Here is a 27,295-nt window from a genome sequence, read left to right on the forward strand (position 1 = left end):
TTTTCCCTGGGTTTCCAGTAAGATGCTTTTAGGAACAAATGGTTTCCTGCTTCCTTTACAGGTGTTTACATTTCAAATGACTCTTTTCCCTCTTGTCCTACTTACAATCAACATTTGATATTAGATCCTTTCTCGAAATTGTATAATCACCTGAAAAACGTTTGTAGAAGTTCTCCCTCTGGACTAAAGCTGGACACCTGATGATCACATCTCCTTGGTAGTTTACCTGTCCGTGGTTTCTGTGCCAAAATCTGCACCCTGACCAGATGGGTCTATTTCTCTTGCCTTGCAGACTGGTAAAGCTCTCAGTTCTCAGGTGTCTGCTGTCTCTTCCACAGCTGGGCCAGATGTGGTATCTTGCCAGGTCCCAGAAGCCTCTGGGTATCCCCACCCTGCCTGCCTCCATTTACCCCTTTGGCTTTTTGGAGGATGCGAGAAACTAGATAACAAACGGATGAAGTTTCTGCTTAGGTTATAGACTGATGTTTGAAACTTGGGTTCCAAGGCCAGGTCTCTCGTTTACAAACTGGTTGACCTCCAGCAACTTACCAGCCTCTCTGTGCCTTCCTTGTAAAAGAACACGTTTGTGTTGTTTTAAGGCCCCAAGTTTACAATGATTTTTTACAGCAACTCTGTTAGTGTTAGGAGACTCATACAGTCAGGGAGTGAATGTTTGACTCAGTGACTCCTATTCTGTCAGCTCATGGTAGAATTCCCACCCACAGGGCTTTCATGGGTCTGAATTAATTCTACTCTTCATCATTCAAATATTTATTTATTTATTTGTTCATTGAGCCAGACACTCAATAGTTTCTTCTCTGTGCTGACCATTGTGTGAGGCAGTAGGGACACTGGTGAGTAAAGCAGGTGTGGTCTTACACTTACGCCGTTTAATTTTTTTTTTAATTTTCTCTTAATTTTAGAGAGAGAGCATGAGCAGGGAAGAGGGGCTGTGTGTGTGTGGGAGAGAAAGAGAGAGAGAGACGGAACCTTAAGCAGGCTCCACACTCAGCACAGAGCCCAACATGGTACTCAATCCCATGACCTTAGGATCATGACCTGAGCCAAAATCAAGAGTCAGGAATTCAACCAAGTGAGCCATCCAGGTGCCCTGACCTCATATGGTTTATAGTCTAGCAGAGACACTGCTGTTTGTTAAACAATCACAGAAAAACACATTGCAATAGCAAATAAGTGGCATGCAAGAAAAGCGAAGGATGCTGGGAGAATCATGGGACATCCAATTCCAGCCCAGGAGTCATACTTGTTCTCTCTTTACTAGGTCTTGTGTGCTCTCTCAGAGCAAGGAACTGAACTCACTCAGCAACCACAGAGGGGTGGGATTCTTTGTGGGTTGATGTTCACACATAGTCACGTAATCATACAATTCGAAGCCATGTGTTCAGGTATGGAAGAGGGCAGTATAGTTGAAGACATCATGGACGAGCTCAAGTCTGCATCCTCCTGGCTCATTGTTAGAGTTCTGTGTCTCTAGTGGTGACCATCTGTGTCTCCATCTCACTGACAGTGTCCTATTCCAACTCCATCATTCCCGCTGCCCCAGACTCCTGCCTCCTGCCTCCTGCCTCCTTGGGGTATCTCACGTTCAACCTCCCCATGAGAAAGAGCTTGATAGGGTTGCTGGTCCTTCTTCAGGATTGCCAGATCTGGCTACAGAGTCTTGAGTGAGGCTTCCCTGTATGCTGACAGCCAGGCTGTTGGTAGCTACTTGGGGCTCAGGAATAGGTCTCTGGTCCCATCAGTTATGAGCCAAGTGATGAAGCCACAGGACAGAAGACCCAGACACCCTTATACAAGGAGTCACTGGGATTGTTTATCCCAATGGGAACAATGCAACAGGAAGAGTTTAGGCTTCGGGTGCCCAGCAGTGTTTATATTTGCCCCCATCATCCTACTAGACATACTGCACCCGTTCCATCTTTCATCAGAGCTGGCAGCCTGGAGTAACTTGTGTTTTGTGCCCCCACCCCCAATCAAGTATCTGGGTCATCACAACACCATTGTTTTGCCAGATGCATCCCTGGGTGAGAGTGAGAAGGAAGATACAGACCCTAGTTTAACAGGGATTATGAGTACAGGCTTTGGAGACAAATGAGGCCAGGTTTAAGCCCTGGAAAATAACTTACTGTCTTAACCCTAGTTCCCTCATCTATAAAATGGGGATAGATATGTTTACCATATAGGATTTTAAGAAGGAATAAATGGGGGCGGGCAGGGGGAGAGTAAAAATATCCCTACATCTCTTAGCATGGTTTATGGCAAATCATGAGCACTCAGAAAATGGAAATTATTACTATTATAATTTCCAAATATTCTACATGGGGTCCATGGGCAGTGGGGGTGGCAAGCTCCACGCAGTCTCTTAGCTACAGAGGTCATGGAGATATAGATGCCAGAGAGAGTAAAAGTCTTGACTGTCCTCATGCTCAGTGAGAATCCCTACGTTGACCTATCTTTAGGTTTCATTAAGTCCAGCAGACTGGACGCTGGCAAGCCTGGGAGACTATCTAATCTGGAAAAGTCTAGAAGATGCCAACAGTGTATCCAAGTAAGGCCAGAGGAGGATCAAGCAATTCCTGTGGGTGCAGGTGGTAGGGGGGAAGCTGGGGCGAGGATACTGACGGCCTCAAAGGGCCAAGAAGGCAGTGTCCCAAGGTTTATGTTCTAGGTGGTTAATGGTATCTCTGAACCCTCGTGTGCTGACCATGGCTGCAGGGAGGGCTGCTTGGGAGAATCCTGGGAAGGAAGAGGGGCTGGGGACCCTTGGGTACCTAGGTGTGTCATCTTCTCCTGCTTGGTCCAAGAAGGTCCCTTCCCTACTCCCAGAACCCTAGCATGGTGGACCTGGTTACCCCTTGCACTGGCAGCAGCATCAGCAAACATTTGACTTTGACCTTTATTCTGGAAGAAGTCTACCCACTCTCTCACCCTCGGTCAAGCAGCCTCTTTGAATTATCACCAGATGGACTGGGAGCTTGTAGGTTTGCCGAGGTCATAGGGAGGGGAGAATCTACTGACGCCACATGTAGGCGGAAAATCCACTGATGCCACATACAGGTTTCTGGCTGCTGTTCTGGGCAGCGCCCGTCTGCCAGGAGCCTAGGTTGGCCCTGCTTACTTGGCCACTGTCTCTCACAGGCAACAGTGGCACTGAAGCTCTTGATATAAATGTGCCTTATGAGCAGCTCACAACAGTCTCAGGGAGCTCGGCCGAGAGGCCCTTACTTAGCTGTTCCCACCCCGCATCGCCTTCTGTGTGCAGTGATCGATAAAGTTGAGTTTATCATGACCATCAATTCCGGCTTATTAGACAGCCCTAGTATTCGCTCTCAGAAATGCCTTGTTTTTATCTCTAGTGGAAAATGGCTCGACTTTGAACAAGAATAAAAGTAAAAAGGGAACTTTTATGGCTTAATTTTATAGAGAATATGCCTCTTCTCAAAATGAGTAAGGAGCAGGTCTTGTACAGTCAGGCTTTCTCCAGAAGCATCAGGAGAGAAAGGCCGGTTAGGCCTGTGTGGCTCCTCTGACTCTCATGTCTTCTGGTCCTTCTCTGGGGAGGTGAGCAGGGGAAGAGGCAGACACCCACAGCAGGTGGGGAGCAGGCTCTGGGGGGCAGAGGGTGTGAGGGCCAGACCCTGGAGGATAGAAGTGCTGGGCTGGGGTCTGGAACAATTCTCTTCCACAGCAGTTCTTGAATGTGTATTCCTTTTGAAAGCCTTGGGCTGCCCTGGGCAGGCAGGCTTGTGTCCTGTGTTCGGCAGTGATGATGGTGAGTGTGACCGGCAGGTATGTGGACCTCTTGCCTAGCGTACTCTTCTGCCTCCTTCTTTATGCCTCCTTCTCCAGCAATGTGAGTTCTGCTTCAGCGTCGAGATGACAATAGGAACCATGACTGTGTGCCGGTGTCTGTGTGTTGGGCACTTTGAAAGGGTAGCGTCAGTGTATTCGGCGGATGCTGACTGAGTGCCTGCTGCGGGTCAGGCACTGTGCTGGGCAGTGGGAGCGCAGTCGTGAGTGAGCAAGCTCTGTTCCTGCCCCCAAGAAGGTTAGGGACACTGTCGTCTACTCATCCGGCAACCTACTGTCCCGCCTTGCTTGGGACTTTCAGGGCTGAAACTGGGAAAATCCTGGGCAAACCGGGACATTTGGCCACCTTGTGTAATCAAGATGGCAGTAAGGGGGTGTTTCTTGTGGCATTTAGTGGTGGCCAAATCCAGGTGCTGGATGGGAGGGCAGGGAAGTTTGCAAACTCTTTCCTCAATGAGGTATCTTCCTTTCACCACATGGGAGGTAGAAGATGCCGAATTTTATAGAGAAAGACACCTAGGTGATCATTTCTTCTGCCTCCCTCATTCTAGGATGGGACATACAGAGAAGTGAAGTGGCCCACCCATGGTCACATGGCAGCTTGGGGCGGAGCTCGGCCTGGGTGGCTTCATCCACCCTCTAACACTCTTTCCCTAGAAACGGGCCCATCTTGTCTTTCTTTTCTTTTCTTTTTTTAAATTTTTTTAACACTTATTATTTATTTTTGAGAGAGAGAGACAGACAGAGACAGAGAGCAGGAGTGGGAGAAGGGCAGAGAAAGAGGGAGACACAGAATCTGAAAACAGGCTCCAGGCTCTGAGCTGTCAGCACAGAGCCTGACGTGGGGCTCGAACTCACGGACTGTGAGATCATGACCTGAGCTGAAGCTGGATGTTTCACTGACTGAGCCACCCAGGTGCCCCTCACCTTGTCTTTCTTATCCTGCCCACCCTTCCCCCCTCTCTGCTCAGCCACATCCATATTTGGGGTTAGGTTCAAATAAACTGAAGGGTAAGGGAGCTTGCCTCCAGGTGTAGAGAGAGAGGCCAGGGCAAGGCAGCTGTTGCTGGAGGGACCCTGAGCGGCTCCCAAGAGAGAAAAGGAGGAAGGAAGGATTTAAGGAGGTCAGGACGTTTGGCCTGGAGGGATCACTTAATTACAGTACAAAGAAACTTAGAACTGCTGGAGACAGAATGTGAGGAACTGGGGCCATAAGTTCTGGGGAGGAAGGACCCTGCTGGTGGAGAGAGGCCCTGACTCTCTGACCCAGGGAGGAGGTTTGCAGAAAAAAAGGAACCCGCCGGGGTCAGTGGCATGCATATAAAATGTCGGCCTTCTATAAAATAAGCAGCCCTGTTAGCTCTGTTTAATTCCAAAAACCTACTGTGTGGGCAGACTCTGGTTTAAGGGTAGAAGATAGCTCAGCAGCAAAATACAGCCCTGGTTCTTGGGGGGCTTGGTTATAGTTGGGGAGGCAGACAATAAACGCCCACCATTATGATGTATTGCACTAGGTGTTCCATTCGGAAGGGCCTGCATAGAAAAACCTTATGTTCAAAGGAGTCTTTCACATGGAAATGGTGATCAGAATTTAGCTTGTAAAAGAAAACATTTCCATTCTGCTTACGGAAAGGCCATCAGGAGTTGACCTATAGCCCTGGGGGTTCAAACCGTCTAGTGGGCCTGGCTGGTACTGGGAGAAATTCAACTTGGTCTCCTTGGGAGGGGGTAAATGGGGAAGGGAAGAAGGGAAGGGAGTAGAGGGTTGTTAACCCCCGGCTCAGGAAAACCCCTACGAACCACCTGGATCTCTGGTTAGTGGGGCTCTGAGGAACCCTCTGGAGAAGTGCTACCAGACACAGGGTCACAGTCTGCACGGCTGGTGGGGTTAGTGGGAAGGACAGCCAACATGTACCACTGTACCGACCTTATTGGGAGCTGTGCACTGCACTTCATAAAAAAACAATGATACAAAGTCACGTGCCAGCAGTTTGGCCATATATTGTATTATTTTTTAAATGCAGTCAGTGAGTGGGTTGTATCTTGATACTTTTGTCAGTTTTCATGCCTACGGAAAGGTCAGCTGCTGGTCTTGATAGCTATAAATAGGCTCTAGCCAGGGGCGCCTGGGTGGCTCAGTTGGTTGAGCATCCAACTCTTGGTTTCAGCTCTGGTGGTGATCTCGCGGTTGTGAGATCGAGCCCCGCGTTGGACTCTGTGCTGGGTATGGAGCCTGCTTTGGATTCTCTCTCTCCCTCTTTCTCTGCCCCTCCCCCACACACATGCGTGTACACTCCTTCTCTCTCTCTCAAAGTAAATAAATAAACACTGAAAAAAAAATGAGCACTAGCTAGAGGAATGGACTTTTGGCCACAAACTTTCTGATGGCTGTTCAAAAAATCATTTTCACAACAAAAAATTTTTTTGGAAAGGGTCTTGATGAGCTTAAGGAGGCCTTCCAGTCTTTGTCCTTCATTAAAGTCCCTCCCTCTACCTCCCCACCCCCTTCATCCCTTCACTGCACTTCCATGAGCCAGTTGCTTTTCTCCAGTCACAGCACTATTCCCTCAGCCCCACCAGGCCTTTGCACGACTTGCTTTTTCATACCATTTAAGAGTGTAACTAAATCTGTCTCCTCCCAGAGCCCTCTTCTGACAACTCCTTCTGGAACAGCTGCCAAGGCATCACGCTGTCCTCTTACCCTGCTTTACTTTTCATCTCAGTACTTATATGAAATTATATCATTTGTTTGCTTCCATGTTGACCTGTTTCCCCTGTCGAAGTGTAAGTGCCGTGAGGACAGGTACTTTGTCCTTGTCCTGCTGTGCCCTTATTGCCTACAATAGTACCTGCTTCATGGAAGAAGCTCAATAAATATTTATCCCATTAAATACAAGAATGAATGCCTTCTACGATGCAAGTCTGTTAACCTGGTGGTTTTATTGGGTTAAAGGGCATCAAGGAAGACACTTGGGTTGAGCACTGGGTGTTATACATGGGGGATGACTCGCTGGAATCTACTCCTGAAATCATTATTGCACTATATGCTAACTAACTTGGATGTAAATTAAAAAATAAATAAAAAAAAATAAGATAAAATAAAATAAAATAAAATAAATTGTAAGTATGAAACAGATTTGGGAAGAGGCTCAACTCTTTTCCTTCCCCCACCTCTCTTTGGTGAGAGAGAAGGAGAGCTGGAAATAGAATGGGAGAAGTTTCTGTAAATTTCTGGTAACCATAGAGACGGTGATTTTAGTTTATTAATCTCCTGCTCTTAAGCAGTCTGGGGCCCCACGGTGATTTCTCCAAATTGCTCAGCCCTGGTTATCCTGCAGCCTTCCTCATTAAGGAAGAACAGGCCCATTCCTATCCTGCAGCACTTTAATTGCCAACAAGCAGAAGCTCTGTACCATTATGCTCATTATTGCATGTTCTAACCTGGTTGCACCTCCCACTTTGGAGCCATACACCATGGTCACCAGCCCTGAACCCCTGGAGCCTCCAGTGGCAGGTGATGGGAGTAGACAGCCTCCTCTCTGAGCCCAGGGCCTATAATTGCTGCTCTTCCCTTTTGTTCAACTGTCCTGAAGACAGGAGTCCATGCCTTCTGGAATAATGTTTCATTTCAGCCCGAGCAGGGCACCCACCATGGTTTCTTGCCCATAAAGGTGATGCTTACAGTACTTGTGTGTTCCTCTCCCTGCTGGGAATAGCATGTAGACTTTTAAGATTATGTTCCAAGTCATTTGGGAAAGAGACCTCCAAATGACTTCAGGGTTTCAGGACAACTGGGGGGGGGGGGGAAATGAGACAGTTAGAGGTAGTCTCTCCAGCAACCATCTTTCCCTGAGGGAAAAACCAGGTATAGATGTCAGAAGACCATAGTGTGATTCTATCTTGGCAGCTGATTCACGGTGGGGACTCAATCTCTCTGAGCCTTAGTGACCTCCTTTGTGAAATGAGATGAGACCTGTCATTCTGTCCCTCATTTGTGTAGAGACTCTGACTGTAGCTTCAACCTGGTCTGGAGTCTGGTTCCTGGTGATGAATGAGAGGTAGGAGAGGCCCAGGCAGTATGCCTTCTGCAGTGAGACAGAGTGGATTCTGGCAGAAGTCACTGGAAGGGCACATCTTTTTCTCCCAAAGAAGATCATCTAAGGTCTGCTCTTACCTAGATGTTGGCTGCCATTTTGAAAAAACGAAGACTTTCCTTTGGTCGCATTTTCTATCCTATTGGGTTTAGAAAGATTGAGCCATTCTTCTAACAAACACTCGGTGACTACCTGCTGTGTTCCAGGTACTACACTGGGTGTTTACGGCACAACTATTCAGCTGGGATGATTATTGACAAATCCAGACTCTGTTGTGGTACAAATCCATTTTAATGGTTGTGAGCCTGTCTGTTATATATTTAGGGCTTGTCTTAAGTATTAAAGAAGAGGCCCTGGGAAGAATCTGGACTCCTGAGCCCTCCAGCAAAGCTGGAGCCAAGACATGGGGTGGGTCAGCACCTGGGGTGCCGCATCTGAGTCACGGACAGATCTAAGAGCCTGGCTTTTCTTCTTTGTAGGTGCCGCAACCTCTCTTTCCCCGATAGCCTGCCAGAGGTGAGCATCGTGTTCATCTTCGTCAACGAAGCACTCTCAGTGCTACTGCGCTCCATCCACTCAGCCATTGAACGCACACCTCCACACCTGCTCAAGGAGATCATCCTGGTGGATGACAACAGCAGCAACGGTGAGTGCCTAAACTCCCTTGAGCCCTGCACCCTGCTCTGTGCCTGACATCTCAGCAGAGGGTTGAGCCTCTGTTGGGGGGGCGGTTCTCATTTTTTAAGGCTCTCTACGACTGCTCCTTCAATGAGATGTTGCTTCAGAGATGAGAGATTCTTGATGGTCCCGGCTCTGGAAGGTTCACTCCATAGGTGTACCCTCTCTGCATCTTGAAGGGGCCTGGTCCCTAAGCTTTTCCTCATTGGCTGTCCACTCTCTCCTCTAACATTCTAGTGCAGTGTGGGATAAAGAGCCCTGACCCCCACCCCCACCACATGCACAGTGACTCTTTTCTGTGAAGCATCATTTCAGTTTGTGGTATCCCTTGGCCTCTTCCTGGAAGATTGTTGGTGTTGTCTTAGCAGTGGTGGTGATGATAGCAGAGATGTTGATGGTGCTGGGTGTGGTGCTGGTTTGCAGTGGTCTGGTAGTGGGGGCTGGTAGTGGGCGTGTAACATGGTACCAGCAACAGAGCTGTAAAAATTCTGTCCTCTTTGCTGGATGCCCTGCTCCCTGTTCCATCCGGCCTTCGCAAAGCCTCGGGTGGCCCACAAACACTTGTTGAAGCCCTTACCCCTTCTCTCTCCCCTTCTCCAGCCATGCTACCAGCTACCTCTTTCCCTTGGGGCACATTCTGGGGCCTCTGATACCTACATATACCAACCACCCCATATCATTTTCCAAACTTAGAGACCAGGTACTGAGATGGTTTTAAAACCAGTGCTCTTGATAGGATGATTAATATGGATGTGCTTTGGATAATGCACGATACTAAATACTAGACTGCTAGGGCACAGGATCAGAGAGTCACTGAGCCTGTGTTATCTTTAGTGCTTTCTCTAGTGTCAGGTAGTAAATTTTCCAGTGAATCGTTGCTATAATGAGAAATTCAGATGGGCAATTTGTGTTTTGTTATCAATTAAAGCTGAAACATATCAGATAATTGAAATATATTTAATCTCAATAAGCAAATTTTCTTTTTCATTTTATCACCATGTAGTAAGAAGTGTAGAGCAGCTCTGTGAAGCGGATTTTAGAGCTTTCTGAAGGGCAGTGCTTACGGATCACTTGACTCTAATTGTTCCATGGTTGTAAAGGGAGGAAAAGACATCAGAGAATGGTAGCAAACAGGCAGCATAGTTTTAAAGGTGATTGTTAATGCAGGAGACAGGAAGGGGCCCAGCCTCTGCTTCTCACGGCTACTTGCTATTATCTGGCCTGTGTCCATGGAATGGATGCCTAAGCGAGTGGCGAACAGCTTGACTAGCCCACCCGTGCACCCTACCTTGCCACACCCAGGCCTGCTGGCCCCTCTCCTCTTACATGTGAGAAGGTAAGGGATGAATGAGCCATCCTTTCAAGGGTGAGGACATCCCCCAGTCACGAGGTATCCTTAGGCTCTGTTGTGCTATAGAGGTGGGTATGAGGATCAAAGGCAAGATACTGGCCAGAGAGATATTATGAAGGAAGCATCTTCCAGATCTCTTGACTAATAGGCTATGGGCAGATGAAGCAAAGGAGGGCTAGTGAATTATGGCTTACTTTCAAGCCAGGGTGGCTCTGAGGATGATGGCGCCTTCCCAGGAGAGGGAGGAGAAGGAGCGGTGGGGCTCTTCAAGGATGGAAGCTTTCAAACCCTGAGCTCTAGGGAGTATTATGCTGATGGGAAAGTTAAGAATCGTGACTGTGGTGGTAGTTACCCAAAGCTGCATGTGACAAAATTGCACAGAACTACATACCCACACCCAAATGGGTACACATCTTACTGGAGAGATCTGAAAAGCTCCGTGGATGGGGGCAACATCATATCACAGTGTGATATTGGACTGTAGTTGTGTAAGATGTTAATGTTGTGGGAGGCCGGGTGAAGGTGTGTGGAACCTCCTTGTACATTTCTGTGTACTTTCCTGTGTTATCTGTAATTACTTCAAAATATAAAGGCTAAAACAAACATCTCTCTCAGAAGATTCTAATTCAGTAAGTTTGAGGTGGAAACTGGCCATCTCTGTTTTAAAAAGCATTCTTGGGATGCCTGGGTGGCTCAGTTAAACATCTGACTCTTGGGTTCGGTTCAGATCATGATATAGTTCATGAGTTCAAGCCCCGAGTCTGGCTTTGTGCTGACAGAGCAGAGCCTGCTTGGGATTATCTCTCTGTCTCTCTCTCTGCCCCTCCCCTGCTATGTGCACACACGCTCTGTCTCTAAGTAAATAAACATTTAAAACAAAAATAAAAAAGTTAAAAGCATTCTTAATGGCTGTGTTGCATAGCTCTGGTTGAGAACCTCTGGTTTAATGAGTAAGATGTAGCTTTGCTCTTGTACACATGAGTTCCAGTCCATGATGTGAAGGGAAAGAACTCTGAAGTCTCAAGACATGGGCTGTAGGGTCCTCTCCACCATTGGATGAGTGACCATGACGTCTCAGAATCTTCATTTCTTCCTTTGTAAAATGGGAATAATAATCGTCCCTGTTTGCTTCACCTGCCTGACACAGTCAAGCAAATGACCAAATTGAAGGCCATCAGTGTTTACCCCTACCCACCCCGCCCCCGCATTCCCAGGAGACTGCCACATAGCTCGCCAACTACACAGCTGGAGCTCCAGAGAGGGAACCGTGGGAACGTGAATTTGGAGTCTTATGCACAGAATAATTGAAGCCACTGCCTGGGAGGAGATGGTGGCAAAGAAAAGAGGGAAGAATAAAAATAGAAGCTTGAGAGAATACTGAGCGTGAGACATTAAAGAGTCAGGAGGAAGAGGGTTAGCTGGTGAGAGACGGAACGGGAAAGGGCAGGAGAATCTGGAGGATGATGGATTCTGTGGACAGAGAGAATTCCAGAAGTGAGAGTCATTTATTTGAATGAACCCACAGACAGGTGGGAGGACGCAGAGTCTGGGAAGAAGCCTCCGTATTTGGAAGGTGCAGCAGGAAGCTTTAGGAAAGTATCGGGGATGGGAGCTATGGAAGCCATTTAAAGATGAAGAGCAGACAGGGAGGTTGCTTTTCTCTGTCAGGGATTTTGGCTGCAAGAGAGAATCAAATTCTAATGATTCTGGAGCAATGTCTCACACACAAACACACACACACACACACACACACACACACAAATTTTAACCATAATCTATAGTAAGAAATACGTGTACATCATGACCCAGGAGGACACACCTACTCATACTCATAAAATAGCACACACTATTGAAACAAAACTTTTAAGAAACAATATTGATATTGTGATATCAATAGAAAATGTGATATTTTCTATTATAGTCTGGTTTATGTTATTCAGTTGTATTGCACTGTATGGTATGGTATGGTATTGTATTGTATTGTATCGTATTGTATTGTATTTCTTTTTTTGAAAGGCAGGTTGTTCTCAAGACCCTGACTGCACATTAGAATTGCTCGGGGAGCTTTTACACAATCTGGGTGGCCATCTCTTGGCTCTGGTAATTCCATTGGTCTGGGGTGGGGGTGGGGGGTTGCCTGTGGCCTTTGAGGCCAAGGTGTGGAACAAGGCCTCTGACGGCGGAGGAGAGGAGGGGATCCCGGGCACAGAAGTGAGGGCTGCCTCTGGGAAGAAAGGGCCCATCTCTGTACCACTCAGGAGAAGCAGATGGGTGAATAGGGAGATAGCTGGAGGCAATGAGGGGTACAAGAAGGGGTCCCAGTAGGCTGGCAGAGTAATAGTGCTCAGTCCCAGTACCCTATAGCTTGCAAGACCTTGGGTGGGTGGGGGGCATGTTGGGAAGGGGACTGGTGGCAGCTGGGGTTGCCCTGTGTGGAATGGGGCAGGGAGGTGATCTGGAATGGGTCTCCTCAAGACCAGTCTGAGCTGAGCTCTCAAGAAGGGCAGAAAAAACCCTGGAGACTGTGGCCCTTGAAAGAGGTGAGCCATCATGCTTAGCAAAGGGCTTAAGGACCCTTCAGACCAGACCAGCCCGACTTGGGGGAAGGTGGCTAGGACGATATCCTCCTGCTCAGGCTCCATTTGGGACCTGCTTCTCTTGGGCATCATCTCGCTCAGCACAGAGCGAGATGTTTATTTCATGTCAGGCCAAGTCAGTACAGTTCCACAGATGTTTATGGGGCACCCAGCCTAGGCCAAGGGCATGACGGGAATCTAGCCCCTGACATCAGAGAGTCCTGCAAATAAATAAAAGGTTATGAAACCTAATAGGACTCCTGTTTCTGGTCTCAGGTCTGCTACTTCCTGGCCGTGGGTCCTTGCCTTGGTTTTATGTGCCCTGTGGGGATTTCAGGCCCTGCCCTGCCTGCCCCATAGTCACCAAGGATAATGACAATGGAAGTGAGTGACAGTGAGGTAATGGCAGTGAAAGGGCCATGTAAGCTGCAAGGTGTGAAGGGTGCCCCCAGGGTGAGTCTAAATGACAATAACAACAACTTCAACAACAACAGTAATAATAACAGCTGATGTGTAACCACTACTTAAAGGCAACTCTTGCTTTTCTCTCCCTCCTGAAACAGTATGCTCTGGTGGGAAGAACGCAGAAATGGGCCTTTGGCCAGCTTTTCAGTTCCAGCTCTTCCTAGCTTCTTCCTGGCTACATGCTCTTGACCTCTGTGAACCCTATTTTTCTTATCTGTAAAACTGGGACATGGAATTCCTACCTCAGGGGTTGTTCAGAGGCTTGAATGCGATAAGGCATGATGGAAGGGGCATCTGTGTTTGCAGCTCTAAATGAAGCGGGAGTATAGAGCCTTTGGGACATCTCCCCAGGCAGTGTCACACGTTGTGTGTGTGCTGGTACCTCGTGTCCCCCAAACCCCTCCTCCACAGGCATTTCTTTTGCCTTTTTTAAAAAATTGGTTTCAAGAGTAGAATTTAGTGATTCATCGCTTACATATACCACCCAGGGCTCACCCCAACAAGTGCCCTCCTTAATGCCCATCACCCGTCTAGCCCATCCCCCCACCCCCCACTTCCCCTCCAGCAACCCTCAGTTTGTTCTCTATAGTTGAGAGTCTGAAGGCATTTTTGTTTGGGGTCAGGCTTGTGTTTCCACAAACACAGGAAAGGGGCCGTCAATGACTGCCTTCTTTATCCAAGCCTCTCTAGATCTTTAGCTCTCTCCCTCAGAAGCCAAGGGCTGGAGGCTCTGCAGATGGTCCTTGTATGAGAGTCTGAGTCCCTGTTTTCTGCCTCCTTAGCAATATCCCAAACAAGCTCCACTCTTTCAGGGGGCGGTTCCTGTGTAGGATGTGGTCATTCGACTAATGTGGTCTCAGACTTTAGCGTTTGAGCTTGATGAAAAATACAGAGATTCGTGCCAGGCGCATTCTTGCCTCAGGACATTTGCACTTGCAGCTCCCTTCACTTGGAAGGCCTTTACTGCCGCACAGCTTCTTCTTTTGCCTCTTTAGGCCTTTGCTCAAATCTTTAAAATAGCACCCTGGTTAAAGTGGCAGCCCTTACCCCTGTCACTCCTCATCCCTTCCTCGCTTCTTTTCTTCCACAGCACCTATTACTACATCTGTTATACTGTACTCACTTGGTTACCTTCCTTTATTTATTTATACCTTCTCGCTCTACCCATCTGTAAGTTCCATGAAGACAGGGACTTGGGGTTTGTTCATTGCTCTGTCTCCAGTGCCCAGAATAGTGCCTGGTACTTGCAGGGATGTACTAAATAGTGATTGAATGAATCAGTGAATTTTGATTCTGTAGGTCTGGGGCAAGGCTTGGAATCTGCATTTTAGTAAACTTCCCAGAGCATTCTCATGCAGTGGGACATTCTCTGGGAATCACTGTTCTAACTGTTGTCCCTCATCTGTACTGCAGCTGAGGACCTTGGGACAACAGGCATTTAAGCTCCCCCAGAGCAAGCCTCAGGCAGCAGGCACTGCTGGCTGGAGTGTTTCTTCCCCCGGTGGGGCCTTTGGGACCTCCCTACTGCATCCCAGGGAGATGACGTGAATGGCGGGCAGGATGCAGTGCTTCTCTTGCTGTTACCCCCAACCTGGCCTGAACTCAGGTCCTATGCACAGAGTCAGGTGGCTGACCCCAAGCCTCCTCCCTTCAATGTTACCCAATGTCTGCAGGCATTCCTGCCAAGGTAGGCCATGCCCTACCTGCCCTGTAGCTCTGAGACAATGTCTCCCCTCCCTGGCTCCTCATCCTGTTATCTCAAGAAATGGTGGGAACACGGCTGTGAGCCTCCTGGTTTTAATTACCATGCTCTCAGTGAATCCCAATAGGCCAATGTCTTTATCTGGGACTGAATGATTTAACCTTTATGGACCTCCAGAGGGAGAGAAGCACCAGCATTTGCAGCTGATAGAATCATCCCTGCCTTTGATTCTTGGCATTCACCTGTTTGTTCATTCACTTCATTCACTCATTCATTCATTCATTCATTCATTCCCTCAACAGGTTTTTGATGGCCACTACTTTGTGCTAGTACTTTAGCACACAGCTAAGCATTTGCCTCTCCCCCATTGTGAGCTCATTCATGTGACGCAGGTATTCCAGTGCCTGGCACAGGATGGGTGCTCAATGAACATGAGCCTTTTCAGGTCCCCTCACCGGCTGTCCCAGAGTCACCATATTCCACAATCCAGCCACGTCCACTTCCAAAACCATTTCCTTTTCTGTACTTTCTGTGTTTCCTTTTTTAACTCGTGTCCTCTTTTGATAAACTTAAAAATCATACACCCTTCTTTTCATGCTATTTGAAATTTTAAAATGAATCTGACTGTTGTGACTAAAAGCATATCAGAGCAATGGCAATATCAAATATTCTTTTAAGAATACCATTCCCTGAGGTGCCGGGGTGGCTCAGTCAGCTAAACATCCGACTTCAGCTCAGGTCATGATCTCATGGTTTGTGGGTTTGAGCCCTGCATTGGGCTGTGTGCTGACAGCTCGGAGCCGGGAGCCAGCCAGCTTCAGATTCTGTGTCTGTCTCTCTCTGCCCCTTCCCCATTCATGCTGGCATGCTCTCTCTCTCTCTCTCTCTCTCAAAATAAATATTAAAAAAAAAAAAAAAAGAATACTATTCCCTGGAGGTGTCAGTCTGCTCTTGGTTGGCAGTGACTTGGCCAACCTCACCCAGCCTGATGTGTGTCCTCTTCTGCCCTCCAACAACAGAATGGCCAGTTGCCAGAACCTCACACCCTTGAAGCTGGATGGTCTCTCTCCTGGGTGATGCATACCTTTCATTCATGGATGCAGCCTTCTCACTGGTCACGTTTGCTCGAAATCTTCAACAAATGTTGGCAGCATGAGTCATAGAACCAGGCAGGCTCCACAGACAGGGTAAATGGGGCTGTCCCTCCCCCACCATGCTGTTGGAGAGACAGACAGAAGACCAGGCAAACCCCACCTGGCTCTTGGGAGGAAACTGAGGACCTATGTAGGACAGAGACTTGCCAGGGCCCTACAGTATGTGGGTGACAGAGCTGAGGTAGGACCTCGGGTCCTCTGACTCTCATGAGGGCTCTCTCCTCCACCCCATGCTGTGTCACTACGTGGCCCTGTGTTCAGTCTTCCTGCTGTCTGCACTCTATATGGCTGTGGAAGCCCAGCCAAGGCCAGGCAGGTTTGGTTTCGTTATGGTGCTCCGGGCCATTTGCCTTGCTTAGCCCTCTTCTGAGAATGACTGTCCTCCCACAGCCCACCCCCTTCACCCAAATCAAGCTTCAGGGACCGTTCAGGTGGTAGCGCTTCCAGAAAGCCCTCCATCACTCTGCACTCTGCCTGCCAGCTGGATCAGGAAGTTCACCTTAGCACTCACACAGGCTCTGACTGCCTCCCTCACATACTATTTTTACTGGCTATTTACTCACGAAATTAGAGTGAGAAATTTAGCACAGGTTAGCCAGGGTGACCAGTGTTAGACAGGGTGCCACTCATCTCAGTGTCCCACCAACTAGCCTAGTGCTCAGCACATAGTAGTCACTCAATAAAACTGGTTACAAAAGGACATTCACAATCCCTTAGGGAAGTAGGTGTGGTTACCATCTCCGTTTCCGTAGAGGAGGAAGCTAAGTCTCAGGTGAAAATAAAAAGTGACCACGGCCCAAGGTCATAGCCAAGCCATGGTTAGATGGGGATTCACACCCAGGTCCTCTGGTCCTGGAACCCGTGTCTCTCTACCCGTCACACTGCTGGGAGGCCGGGGGCTTTTCTTTTATTTTTTGGAGGAGTGAGACTATTTAATTTAGAAATAAGCTTTGGACAGCCTCCTAATCAGAAGGGAGCCCATGAGTCTACTCTTGGAGAGAAAGACCATCATGGAGGTAAGGCCCCCACGTGGGGTGGGAACAGCATGAGAACTGGCACCAGGAGCTGGTCTTGTGCTCAGCTATGTGGACATAGGTTCCTTCGTGTCTGATTTTCCCCTGACAGCAGCCCACCCCGTTACTTCTTGCGGAGGGTAGATCAAATCCAGGATGACCCCCTCGCCCCCACGCTAAATAAAGTGGTAGACCTGTGTCCCAGAGTCTCGCATAGATTAGCCTCCCCCAGACCCCTCCCAGGTACAGGTCCTGGATCTACCTCAGTGAAGGGCAGCTGGCAGGTGTGGACATGAGTGGTTCCTCAGGCTGTGTTCCATGCCCCCGGCTAGACCACCGCTCAGTGGGCTGCCTCTGCCCAGGGCTGGGCTTTGACCCTCACTTCTCCAGGCCTGGGCCTCTGACCAGAGTGACTCCCAGTGCTTCTGGGTAGATGAAGTCCGAATCAGGCAGCACCAGCACAGTGAGCACTTAACATGTGCCAGAGACTTTTCTAAGGATTTTTTTAATAAATTAATCAGTGCTGTATGATAATGGTAAGAACCATTACGAAATCATTCTATATAATAAGGAAACAGGCACAGAGGAGTTAAGGAACTTGTCCAAAGTCACGCAGACATAAGATTTGAACCCAGGCTGTCTGGCTTCTGAGCTGACTCCCTCAACCATTAAACAGGCTGCCTCTCATGCACCGTGGATCTCGGACTCCAAAAGAATTAATGGAATTTTGGCCTCATTCTCTGGAGAGAGAATGGCATTGGGCAACAGGGCCAGCAAAAGAGGCGAAGAAGGAACTTAAGAGAAGGGAGTGGCTGTCTCCTCAGCTGGAGCTTTGCCCGGGTTCAGTAGGAAGGAGACGTGTTTCATGGAGGCGGCTAGGCTTGTGTCGGGACTGAGAGGAAACTGAAGAGCCGTGCTCAGGTCATCTCGTGAGAGGGGCAGCTTCCTATTTCATTTGAAACGGAGAGAACCTGGCGTGTCTATGTGCGCACGTGTGTGAGTGAGTGGCTGTGACCCGGTGAACGTGCGCTGATGCGGTGTGAACGTGTGTGAGCAATGTGTGCACGCACGGGTGCACCTGGTGTCTTACTCCATTTGGGTGGCTTTTACACCATGTACCGTGTTTTGTACCAAAATACCATAGACTGGGCGACATTTGTTTCCCGTGTTCTGGAGGCTGGAAGTTCAAGATCAAGGTGCTGGCAGATTCAGTGTCTGAGGAAAGCCTGCTTCCTGGCTTATAGATGGCTGCCTTCTGGCTTGTCCTCACATGGCCTTTCCCTGTTGCCTGTGTGTGGACAGAATGCAAGTCCTGGCGTCTTTTCTTATAAGGGGGCACTAATCCCATCATGCGGCTCTACACTCATGACCTTATCTAACCCTGATTACCTCGCAAAGGCCCCACCTCCAAATACTATAATGTTGGGGATTAGGACTTGACCGTATGGATCTGGGGGGTGTGCAGATTCGGTCCATCACACTGGGCTTCTGTGAGTAGTGGCGGGGGTGGGGAGGGGCAAGACCCACAGATAGTGGCTGAGCCACTTCCACCACTGCCTGGAGCCACCTTCACGATCGTGATGAGTGACAAGTCATTGCACAACTGTGAGTCACTGTTATTTTTAATCGGTGGTAAGAAAATCACAGAGTAGTGACGAAGTAGAATCAGAACTCCCAGATTGCTTGCCACCAGCTGCTGGGTCCCCCTCCACCCCCTGTGGAGACCCCATCATCCCTTGGCCCAGAGGCTGCCTAATCATTGTTTAATGTTTCAAAGATGCTGTCCTACACAAGAGATACTCATTCCAAGCTGTAAAAATACCAACAGCTTTGCATGCAGCTGGAATAATTGCAAAAATAAAAAAAAGCAGAGGAAAAGAATGGTCTGACAGTATTGTGCTTTATGGAGCTTAAAGAATCCCATATAGCTAATCTAATTACAACCAAGTCTCAGGCAGCTTAAAGGTGTTTATACAGCCAGGCACATGGGCTGTCGGCCCACTCAGCTGAAGGCTTCTTGTCACCACCACCCCCATGCCTCTGACTGGTGTGACTAGAATAGCCCACCCATAAGACTGGCAGCAGGCACCCGGGAACCTCAAGATGGAGGCAGCCTCATAATGAATTCTGCAGAGGTCCTGGAGGCTCTCACATTTACCCCATGCTGCCTGGGGCTGCTCTGCCTGCCACACTGTTTGCCCCCAGACTGAGGCTTACTCTTGGCCAGACTATACGGATTCCTGTGCTCAGGTGTTGTCCAGCCCTCTCCCACGGAAATCGTATGACTTGTGAGCTCCTGGCTGCTCTGGGTAGTGAATGCCCACCCCTCCCTGCCCGACTCAAGCCCTGATCAATGCCCACCCCTCCCTGCCCGACTCAACCCCTGATCCTAGGACTGGGACATGCTTCGGCCAGTGGCCATGGTGGTGGAAAGGAATCGGGTAAATATTTCTGGCCATTTCAGTTGTGTCTGTTTCTGAATAATCCTTGTAGAGCCACCACATGTGGTTTTGCGGGCTATGCCCTTGACCAGGGCACCCAGACAAGGGGCAAGTGGGGGGTTTAAATCTAGCGCACGATCTCTGTTCGCTAAGCCATGCATCCTGATATGAGTCTGTCAGAAATGCCTTTTCAAACTGGGAGTCTGAGGGGGAGTACTTTTCTGTGATGCACATCAAAGGGCCATGTGCTAATAGCCCAGCCAGCGCTGACTCTGCAGAGAATAACAGCAGTGTCTTTTTCCCATGGTGGACAGCATGGCTGTAACAGAGCTGCTGCAGCCTGGGGGTGTCCCCCGCACCCGCTGCCCTCCACACCCCAGCCTTCCTTAACTTCCTCTGAGTTGGTCCTACACTGGACCTTCTGCCTCTGTGCTCTACCAGTCTGCCGTTCCCTCCTAGGATGGAGCCCTTACCCCCTGAGCTGGGCTCTGGCTCCCATCTAGCCTGGCCAACCCTCCTATTTGAGAGGCTTGCCCCTGCTCTTGGTACCCCCTGGCTGGGGCCCTGCTCCACTAGTCTGATCCACCTGCCTTCCCCTAACCTGGGGGCTGAGCATCCTTAGTGATGCCTGGATGTGCCGAGCCCCTGCTGACACCGCCTCCTGGACAAGCCCCAGAGCTCAGTCAGTTTCTCCAGCTCCAGTTCTGCCTGTTGCCATCTTCTTCTCTGTCCTCACCAGCCACTCTGCCAGGGTCCCAGCATGCCAAGTCTACCTGAGTCTCGCAGTAGTGTGGATAGCACATCACTCGTCCTGGGCCCCTTTGCTGATAAAGGAAGCTGACTTAGGGAATCAGAAACTCCCCAACATATTTCCCTGCCTCCCAAGAAGAGCCCCCAGGAGGGCAAAGAACATGCCCTCCTTAGCTCAGGAGCTCCCTGTAAGCAGTCTGCAGCAGGGGGACTTTGGACCATTTTGCTTTACAGACGAGACAAGATGACCAGCATTTGATTAACAGAGCCAGCAGGAACCAAATACAGGAAAGCCTTCTTCAAGCGGTCAGCCATATGACCATCTGTTGAGGGAGAATTTCCTGGAGTTGGAGCACTGACCAAGTATGGGAGGAGATCAGGAGCAGTCTCTTCTGCCCCCGGGTGAGGGGCCCTGCTGCCGCAGCTGGGAGTCCAGCTGTCTCTGGGAAAGGCCAGGGTCACACTACCCCAGCCCACAGTGCGGCCCACAGGAGATGTCTCCTTGTCCAGCCTATCTCGCTCAGCAACTTGTAAAGACAGACCGGTACTGACGGTGTAGGTACTGTGAATGCAGGCACTACGGCCAAGCTGAGATCATCCCTCTGCTTTCCCAAACACTTAAAACCGCTGCTGATATTAAGTCTTCGGAGTCCGAAATGCCTCCTAGTGAGACTGATTTTCTGAAAGGCAGCCCCAGACCACACAGCAACCCAGGTATCCTCCAGCAACACCAGGGAAGAAAAAGGAGCGTGTGGACAAGAGTTAGAGCTTGTGGCCACCCCAGCCGCGGTCCAGATATGTCCTGTGTGGTACTTCAGAGCCCCCAGGAGGCTGCTGCTGCTATGGTTTGATGTCATGGTGGAAGGTTCTACGGGAGACACCATTGGGGTGGGGGGTGGGGGGTGGGGGTGCGGTAGAAGCCAGTGCAGATGACAACAGCAGGTGTGGACCTACCTACACTGCACATCACTAGAAATCTGCTCTTATTGTGATTGGGGGGAGAGATTTTTTTTTTTTTTTTAACCAGGGCTCTACTCTACACCTAAGGGCCCTAAATTGGGAGCAAGTTCTTTTTTTTTTTTTTTTTTTTTTTTTCAGGGACTGCCTCACGTATCTGCTCAGGTCCACAGGGAATTGTGCCTTTGGAGTTTCTGCAGCCATTGACATGCATTCATTCAACAAATGGAGAAGCAGGTTCCAAGCTTTTTTCTGGGGAGGCAGGGGTGAACCAGGTGTGGCTCTTGCCTCTGACAAGCTTTAGTCAAGTAGACAGACTCTACAGCCCCTCTTTGGCACAGATGTAGAGATGAGATGAGATGAGATGTAGAGATGTAGAGATGCCTCATTTCTCCTTGTTTTTAGACGCTTATGCCTTGGGAGTTCAAGATGTAAGTAGAATTGTAGGGAGGGAAGCTCTGGAATAGAAAACAACCCCAGGTTTGTCAGATCAGTGAGCAGGAAGGTTTCGTTCAAACCACCACTAATGGAAGGCTATGTTTACTAGACAGCCCCAAGGCTGACTCTTGACTCATTCTGTGCTGCTGAAGCAGGGTGTTGATTTTAGTCTAACCAAAGAGGGCAGGGCCCGGCAAACGAGACATGTGGCTCCCTTTGTTTTCCCGTCCCTGGTCCCCATACTGTGACTTCCATTCCTTCCCCTGCCGCCCTGCCGGAGGTAGTTCTCCACTCAGCACCCAACCTAGGAACAGGGTGGGTGACCTAGCTCACTTTGTGGGTTGCTCTCCTTGCTAGATGGGCTTCTCTAGTGGGGCATTGGGCAACTTGAAGCAGGCAACCCTAAAATGTAGTGCAAGCCCCTCACTTTACTAGAGGGACAAAAGATCCAGAGAGGGTATGTGAGTTTCCCAGTGGCACACAGCTAGAGAGCAACCCTGCTCCAGCGCTTTGCTGTCTGCACTCATTCATCCAGCAAACATGCACAGAGTGTGTTCTTGTGTGTCAGGCATCACACTCAGCATCAGTGATGCAACAATTGGTCGAAACAGTTTCTGTTTCCAGAGAGCTCACAGCCCGGTGCAGATGATATACTGTAAACAAATAGCCGTTACACACAATGTGGTGGTAAGTGCCACCAGCCACAGGTGACAGGAGAGAGTGCTGAGGAGCCCCAGGGAGAGGTCAAGGTCATTCTGGGAGGACTTCCTGGAAGAGCTGGCATTTGAGCTGGGCCTTGGAGGTTGAATGGGATTTGGATAATGGATTTGAGAGTGGAGAAAAAGACAGAACTTGCCTCTGTTTTTGTGTCTTTCTAATAGACTTTAGGGAAGGAGTCAGAACGATCATGTATTGGGCACCTACTGTGTTCTAGGCACGGTGCTGCACACTTTTACACAGTGCCTTAATTTTTCTGGTATCTCTCTTCATCTTACAGATGAGGAAGCAGACTCGGAAGTAACTTAGCCCTGAATAGAGGCTTCTTCTTTGATTCCTTCTTCTCTCTTCCCCACGAGGCCTCCCCCAGTGCCTTGTGCCCCACAATGAATGTGATGATTGAACGAAAATGGGCACAGAGAGATGGGAATAGCGAGTTTGCAAAGTCGTAGGGAAGGCATCATCCCCCTTCCTTGGACAGAGTGTGGCTGAGCACACAGCTATTTAGGATTTCTGTCATCAGAATAAATGTCTTCCCATGCATTTAATTTATACCCACCCCCAGGCTGATATAATCTTAGCCTAAGTGAATACTAACAAGAACTTCCCCTTTTTCGAAGCATCTTTGATGTGTTACTTCATTTAACCCTACGACCAACCATGTGAGCTGGGTATTATTATTATCAAGCCCATTTCACAGACAAGAACACGGAGGCTCAGAAAAGTTACCAGTTGCATAGCTAGGAATGGAAGAAACAGCATTTGGGCCCGAGTTGGATCTGGCTGCAGAGCCTGAGGACTTAACCTTGTGATATTCAGGGGTCCTAGACTCAGTTACCTACTGAGGCTAGATAGATAAGGTGAAAGGTAGAGGTGAGGCAATGAGGACTGGCGGGTCTGCGGTGAACAAGAGAAGGAGTCCCCGCTCAGCCAGAAGGGACCCCACCTCTTCCGCCCGGCTTGTTTCAAGCTGGAGATCACACTTTTACATCTGGTGGGCCGAATGAGCCACATGGGCAGGCCAGATACAGTCCTGGGCTTTCTGAGCACAGCCTGTGTCGTGCTGGCTCCCAGTGTGAGACGTAGAAGCTTCTCTGGAGAAGCTGTGTATCTCACACAGCCTTGGTGGAAACTTCTCCCTCTTGTCCCCTCCCCCTCTCATGCTGGCTGCTTTCCCACATCTCAGAAAGCAGCCAGTCCACACAGGCTGAACGAGCCACTCCTCCGTCCAGCTTCCCTTCATCGTGTGCAGTTGGAGAACTCGACAAGGCACAGGCCATGCGTACACTTTTAGTTCCACTGATTCAGGGAGGCCCCTTCTGGGCTGATCGGCCTTTCAAAAAAGCACACAGTCAGGCGGTTGAGGTATGGATTTTGTGTGCCTGGGTGGTGGACTTGGAGGCTGTCCTTGAGACATCCCTGAATCTTGAGACCTTGCAACTTGCATCAGGCACCCTGGACCGGGCCAGTAGTGGGGGAGGGGAGGGGCCAGTGGCCAGGAAAGCTGCAGAGGAGGCAGATAGTTTGAGAGTCACTTAGAGCAGCCACATGTCCCTCAGCAGGACATCTCTCAGGGGCAGGAGGTCGGGGAGGGGTAGGGGAGGGCAGCAGGAGCTCAGGCCTTCACATGGGCTGACTCAGCCTGCAGGTGCCTATGACTTGGACATACCACAGCTCACCGGGACTCACCCTGGCTGGCCTAATTCTCTCCCCATTTCCTGCACTGACTGTGACCCACAACGCTGAGGGATGGTCCCAGAGTGTGTTTGTGGTGTTTGTGGTTGAAAATGGGGTCGCTGCCATCTAGGAGTGAATAACCACATCATTTCAAAGCCAAATAAGACCCAGGGGGAAAAAAATCCTAGGCCTCATGTTTCTCTCATCTGGGGAAAGAAAGGTGAATTGGAACTTCATGAGCCCAACTCTTTAAACCCTTTCTCACCCAGTAAATTTGATGGGGTGACAGAAATGAATTAGAAATTAGATCAGGGCTCAGCATTTACATGGGTTCCAAGCCAAATGGAAATTAAAAAGAGTATCTCCAGCAGAGTTAATGGTGAAGGCAAGGCTCCCTGCATATATGACTTGGCAGAGTGTTCCAACCTGGGTCTCAGGGGAATTGATGGAAGGATCCTGTTGACGAGATCAGGAGGTGGAGAGAGGGTTCTCTACCCAGATACGGGGAAGGAATTAGCTTGTCACCAGTTGACACTCACTGATGTGACAGAAAATGCCACCAATGCGAGGCAGATTTTAATGCCAGGCCACCCAGTGGCCACATTGACTCCCCCATATCTTCCCTGAGGTGCTTAGACATTGAAGAAAGGAATATTTTCCCCTACATTGAAGGAGGTTTCTAGCTAAGTCCAGTGGACGGGGTGTGTCTGCAAGCTTGTCTGTGTTGTCAAATTCCATTTGGTTTAAACATGAGAACTAATGCAGAGAATCAAAGAAAACAGAGTTGTTTGCTGAGTGTTCCTGACCAGGGCTGCTCAGGCATGAGGCTGAGGTATTACCTAAAGTGATTGTATTTTCTCTGAAAAGAATATTCAAGGTTGTTTAATCTTTCTGGAGTGAGTTTCCATAGTCTTAGGTACTCAACTGCTCTCCTCTAGACCTGCACACTCCGTAGTCCTACAATATGTCAGCCCAGCGGTGGGTGATAATGCCTGTTCACCCAACTCCTCAATGCTGCATGGCTGGAAAATCCAGTCCTATCCTTCCACTTTCCACTGGGGCTCTTATGTTATGCCAGGTGCATCTATGGGAGAGGGAGGGGAGGAAGGAGGGAGAGACAGAGAGGGAAAGACAGGAAGAGGTATGGATAGGTAGGTGGGTAGATGGATGAATGGGTGGATGGATAGATGGATGGATAGATGGATTCAATCTTTTCCATTCCATGACATAGGTATTTTATGTCCATTTGGAAGATGAAGGAATTGAGAGTCAGAAGCAGTAGTGAATCACCCAAGTTCCCAAAATTTCTCACTGCAAGATGGTGGCAAAGCTGGGGCTTGAACCCACATTTCCCAGCTTGAATGTGTCTGTCTTTTCCTTTGTCTGTATTGTCCACTTTTTTTTTTTTTTTTTTTTTAACTGCCTGCCTTATATCTAAAGATGGAGTCACATAGGCCTGGACCAGTCATATAGGCTGCTTACACAAATAGATGGTCAGAAAGAGGTCCATTTTTTTTTTCCACTCAGCAAATATGTACTGATCACTGTGTTGGCAGAATTCCAAGATGGAGCCCCAAGACTCCTGGCCCCCGGTATATACTTACTTCTTCTAGTTATTCAAACACTAACCTGCCTACCACTATGAAGGGTCTTTGCTGATGTAGTAAAAGTTCCCAATCACTTGGGCCTGACCTAATCACATGAGCTTTTTAAAAGCAGAGTTTCTTCTGGTCGGACGCAGAAAGGTGAGCCGCAGACATATGCTGTCAAGATCTGAAAAAAAGCTAACATCCATGCTGTGAACTGCCGGTGGGGGCCACAAGGCAGGGAACTGCAGGTGGCCTCTGCTTGCCGAGAGTGGCCCCAGCTGACAGCTAGCAGGAAGACCGGGACTTCGCTCCTACAACTCCAGGAAATGAATTGTGCCAACAATTAGTAAAGCTAGAAGAGGACCCTGGGTCCCAGGTATGAGCTACAGTCCTGGCTGACATCTTGATTTCAGCCCAGTGACACCCTGAGTGGAGAATCCAGCCTTGTCATACCTGAGTTTATAACCTCCAGAAACTATGAGATAATAAATTTGTGTTGTCCTAAGCTGCTAAATTCACGCTGTTTGTTACGCAGCAACAGACTACTAAAGTAGTCACCTACAGTATGTTGGCCACTGTGCTAATTGCTGGGAATATGAGACTGGCATGGCCTCTGCCCTCACAGGGCTCACAGTCTGGTGTGAGAGATAGATGAGAAACACAACAAATGATTACAGTGTGATAAATGCCATAAAATATATAAACAGGATGTTGTGAAATAAATCCAAGGTGGAAGGGCTTTGCTCCAAGGTGAGATGTTAGAGAGGCCTCTGGCCTGAGCACTAATGAATGAAAAGGAGTTAGCCAACCTAAAGAGCCATGGAAAAGTGTTCTAGGCAGAGGGAACAACACATGCAAAGGCCCTGAGGTGGGAGAGAGCCTGACATATTCTCAGAGTCAGAAGAAGGCAAGTGTGTCTGGAACGTGGCAAGGAAGGAAGAAGAGGGCTTGAGATAATGTTGAGGAATCGGGCAGGGGCTTCATCACATAGTACCCTGTGGAAGAGAATTCTCAGTACAGTAGGCAACACTGGGGAATTTTAGATGCGGAGAGGTATGGTCTGACCGTCCTTTCTGGAGGATCTGTCTGGCTGGTCTGGAGTGAGTAGTTTCCATATGGGTAAAAGTAGAAGCAGGGAAGTCATTTGGGAGACTATTGGAATACTTCACTCAAGAGATGATGGTGGTCTGGACTATGGCGGCTGGCGGGAGGGAGAAGCAGCTGGATTTGAGATACATTTGGATCTGCTGGTGATTGGATGTAGGGGAAAGGAAAGAATTGGAGATGAAACTTGGGTTCCCAGCTTGAGTAATGGGGTGAGTGACCGTGCCATTTACTGAGACAGGAGGCACAAGCTTGGGGGAAGAACAGGTTTAGGGAGTAAGACCAGAGTGAAGTTTTAGATGTGATGAATGTGAGATGCTTGTGAGATGTCTAAGAGGAGATGTCAAGTAGCTGTTTGGACAGATAGGCCCTGCTGAGCAGGGGTGATGCCCAGGCCCAAGGAGGGGTCAGGACCAGCCAGCCTGGCTTGGTGACAGCTCCCCGATCATTTCGTTGAAGAAAGGCAGAATACTTGGGTCTACACAGCAAGGCTTTGAAGACCAGGGACCTGGACTTCTGGTGTAGTCTTCCTTCCTAGACTCCCCCACCCCCTGCTCACATGCTGAGTAGCTCCAACATGAAGCTGACATCTCAGCAAGTTACTTCAGTTGTTCTGGGCTAGTAGTAAGGTGCATTAAGCACCAAATTATATAAACTTGAAATTGCAATCTAATGTTGTTAAGGGGCCTGAGGGAGCCTGGGAAGAATGAGCGTGCTCAAGGAATCATCTCTAGGATGATCAAATCCCTGATTAGAAT

At 49.0% G+C, this 27,295-nt stretch overlaps 1 protein-coding gene across 1 annotated transcript in view; it reads left to right on the forward strand.

Annotated features, from left to right (window-relative positions):
- The window catches only part of GALNT18 (polypeptide N-acetylgalactosaminyltransferase 18), a 351,350-nt gene that overhangs the window by 184,502 nt on the left and 139,553 nt on the right, over window positions 1–27,295 (forward strand). The window contains exon 3 of the mRNA XM_060606015.3: window positions 8,405–8,571. Coding sequence (XP_060461998.1) covers window positions 8,405–8,571 — 167 coding nt within the window. The remainder of the gene's footprint in view (window positions 1–8,404; window positions 8,572–27,295) is intronic.

Source organism: Panthera onca, chromosome D1, assembly GCF_046562875.1.
Source record: "Panthera onca isolate mPanOnc1 chromosome D1, mPanOnc1 haplotype 2, whole genome shotgun sequence".
Lineage (NCBI taxonomy): Eukaryota > Metazoa > Chordata > Mammalia > Carnivora > Felidae > Panthera > Panthera onca.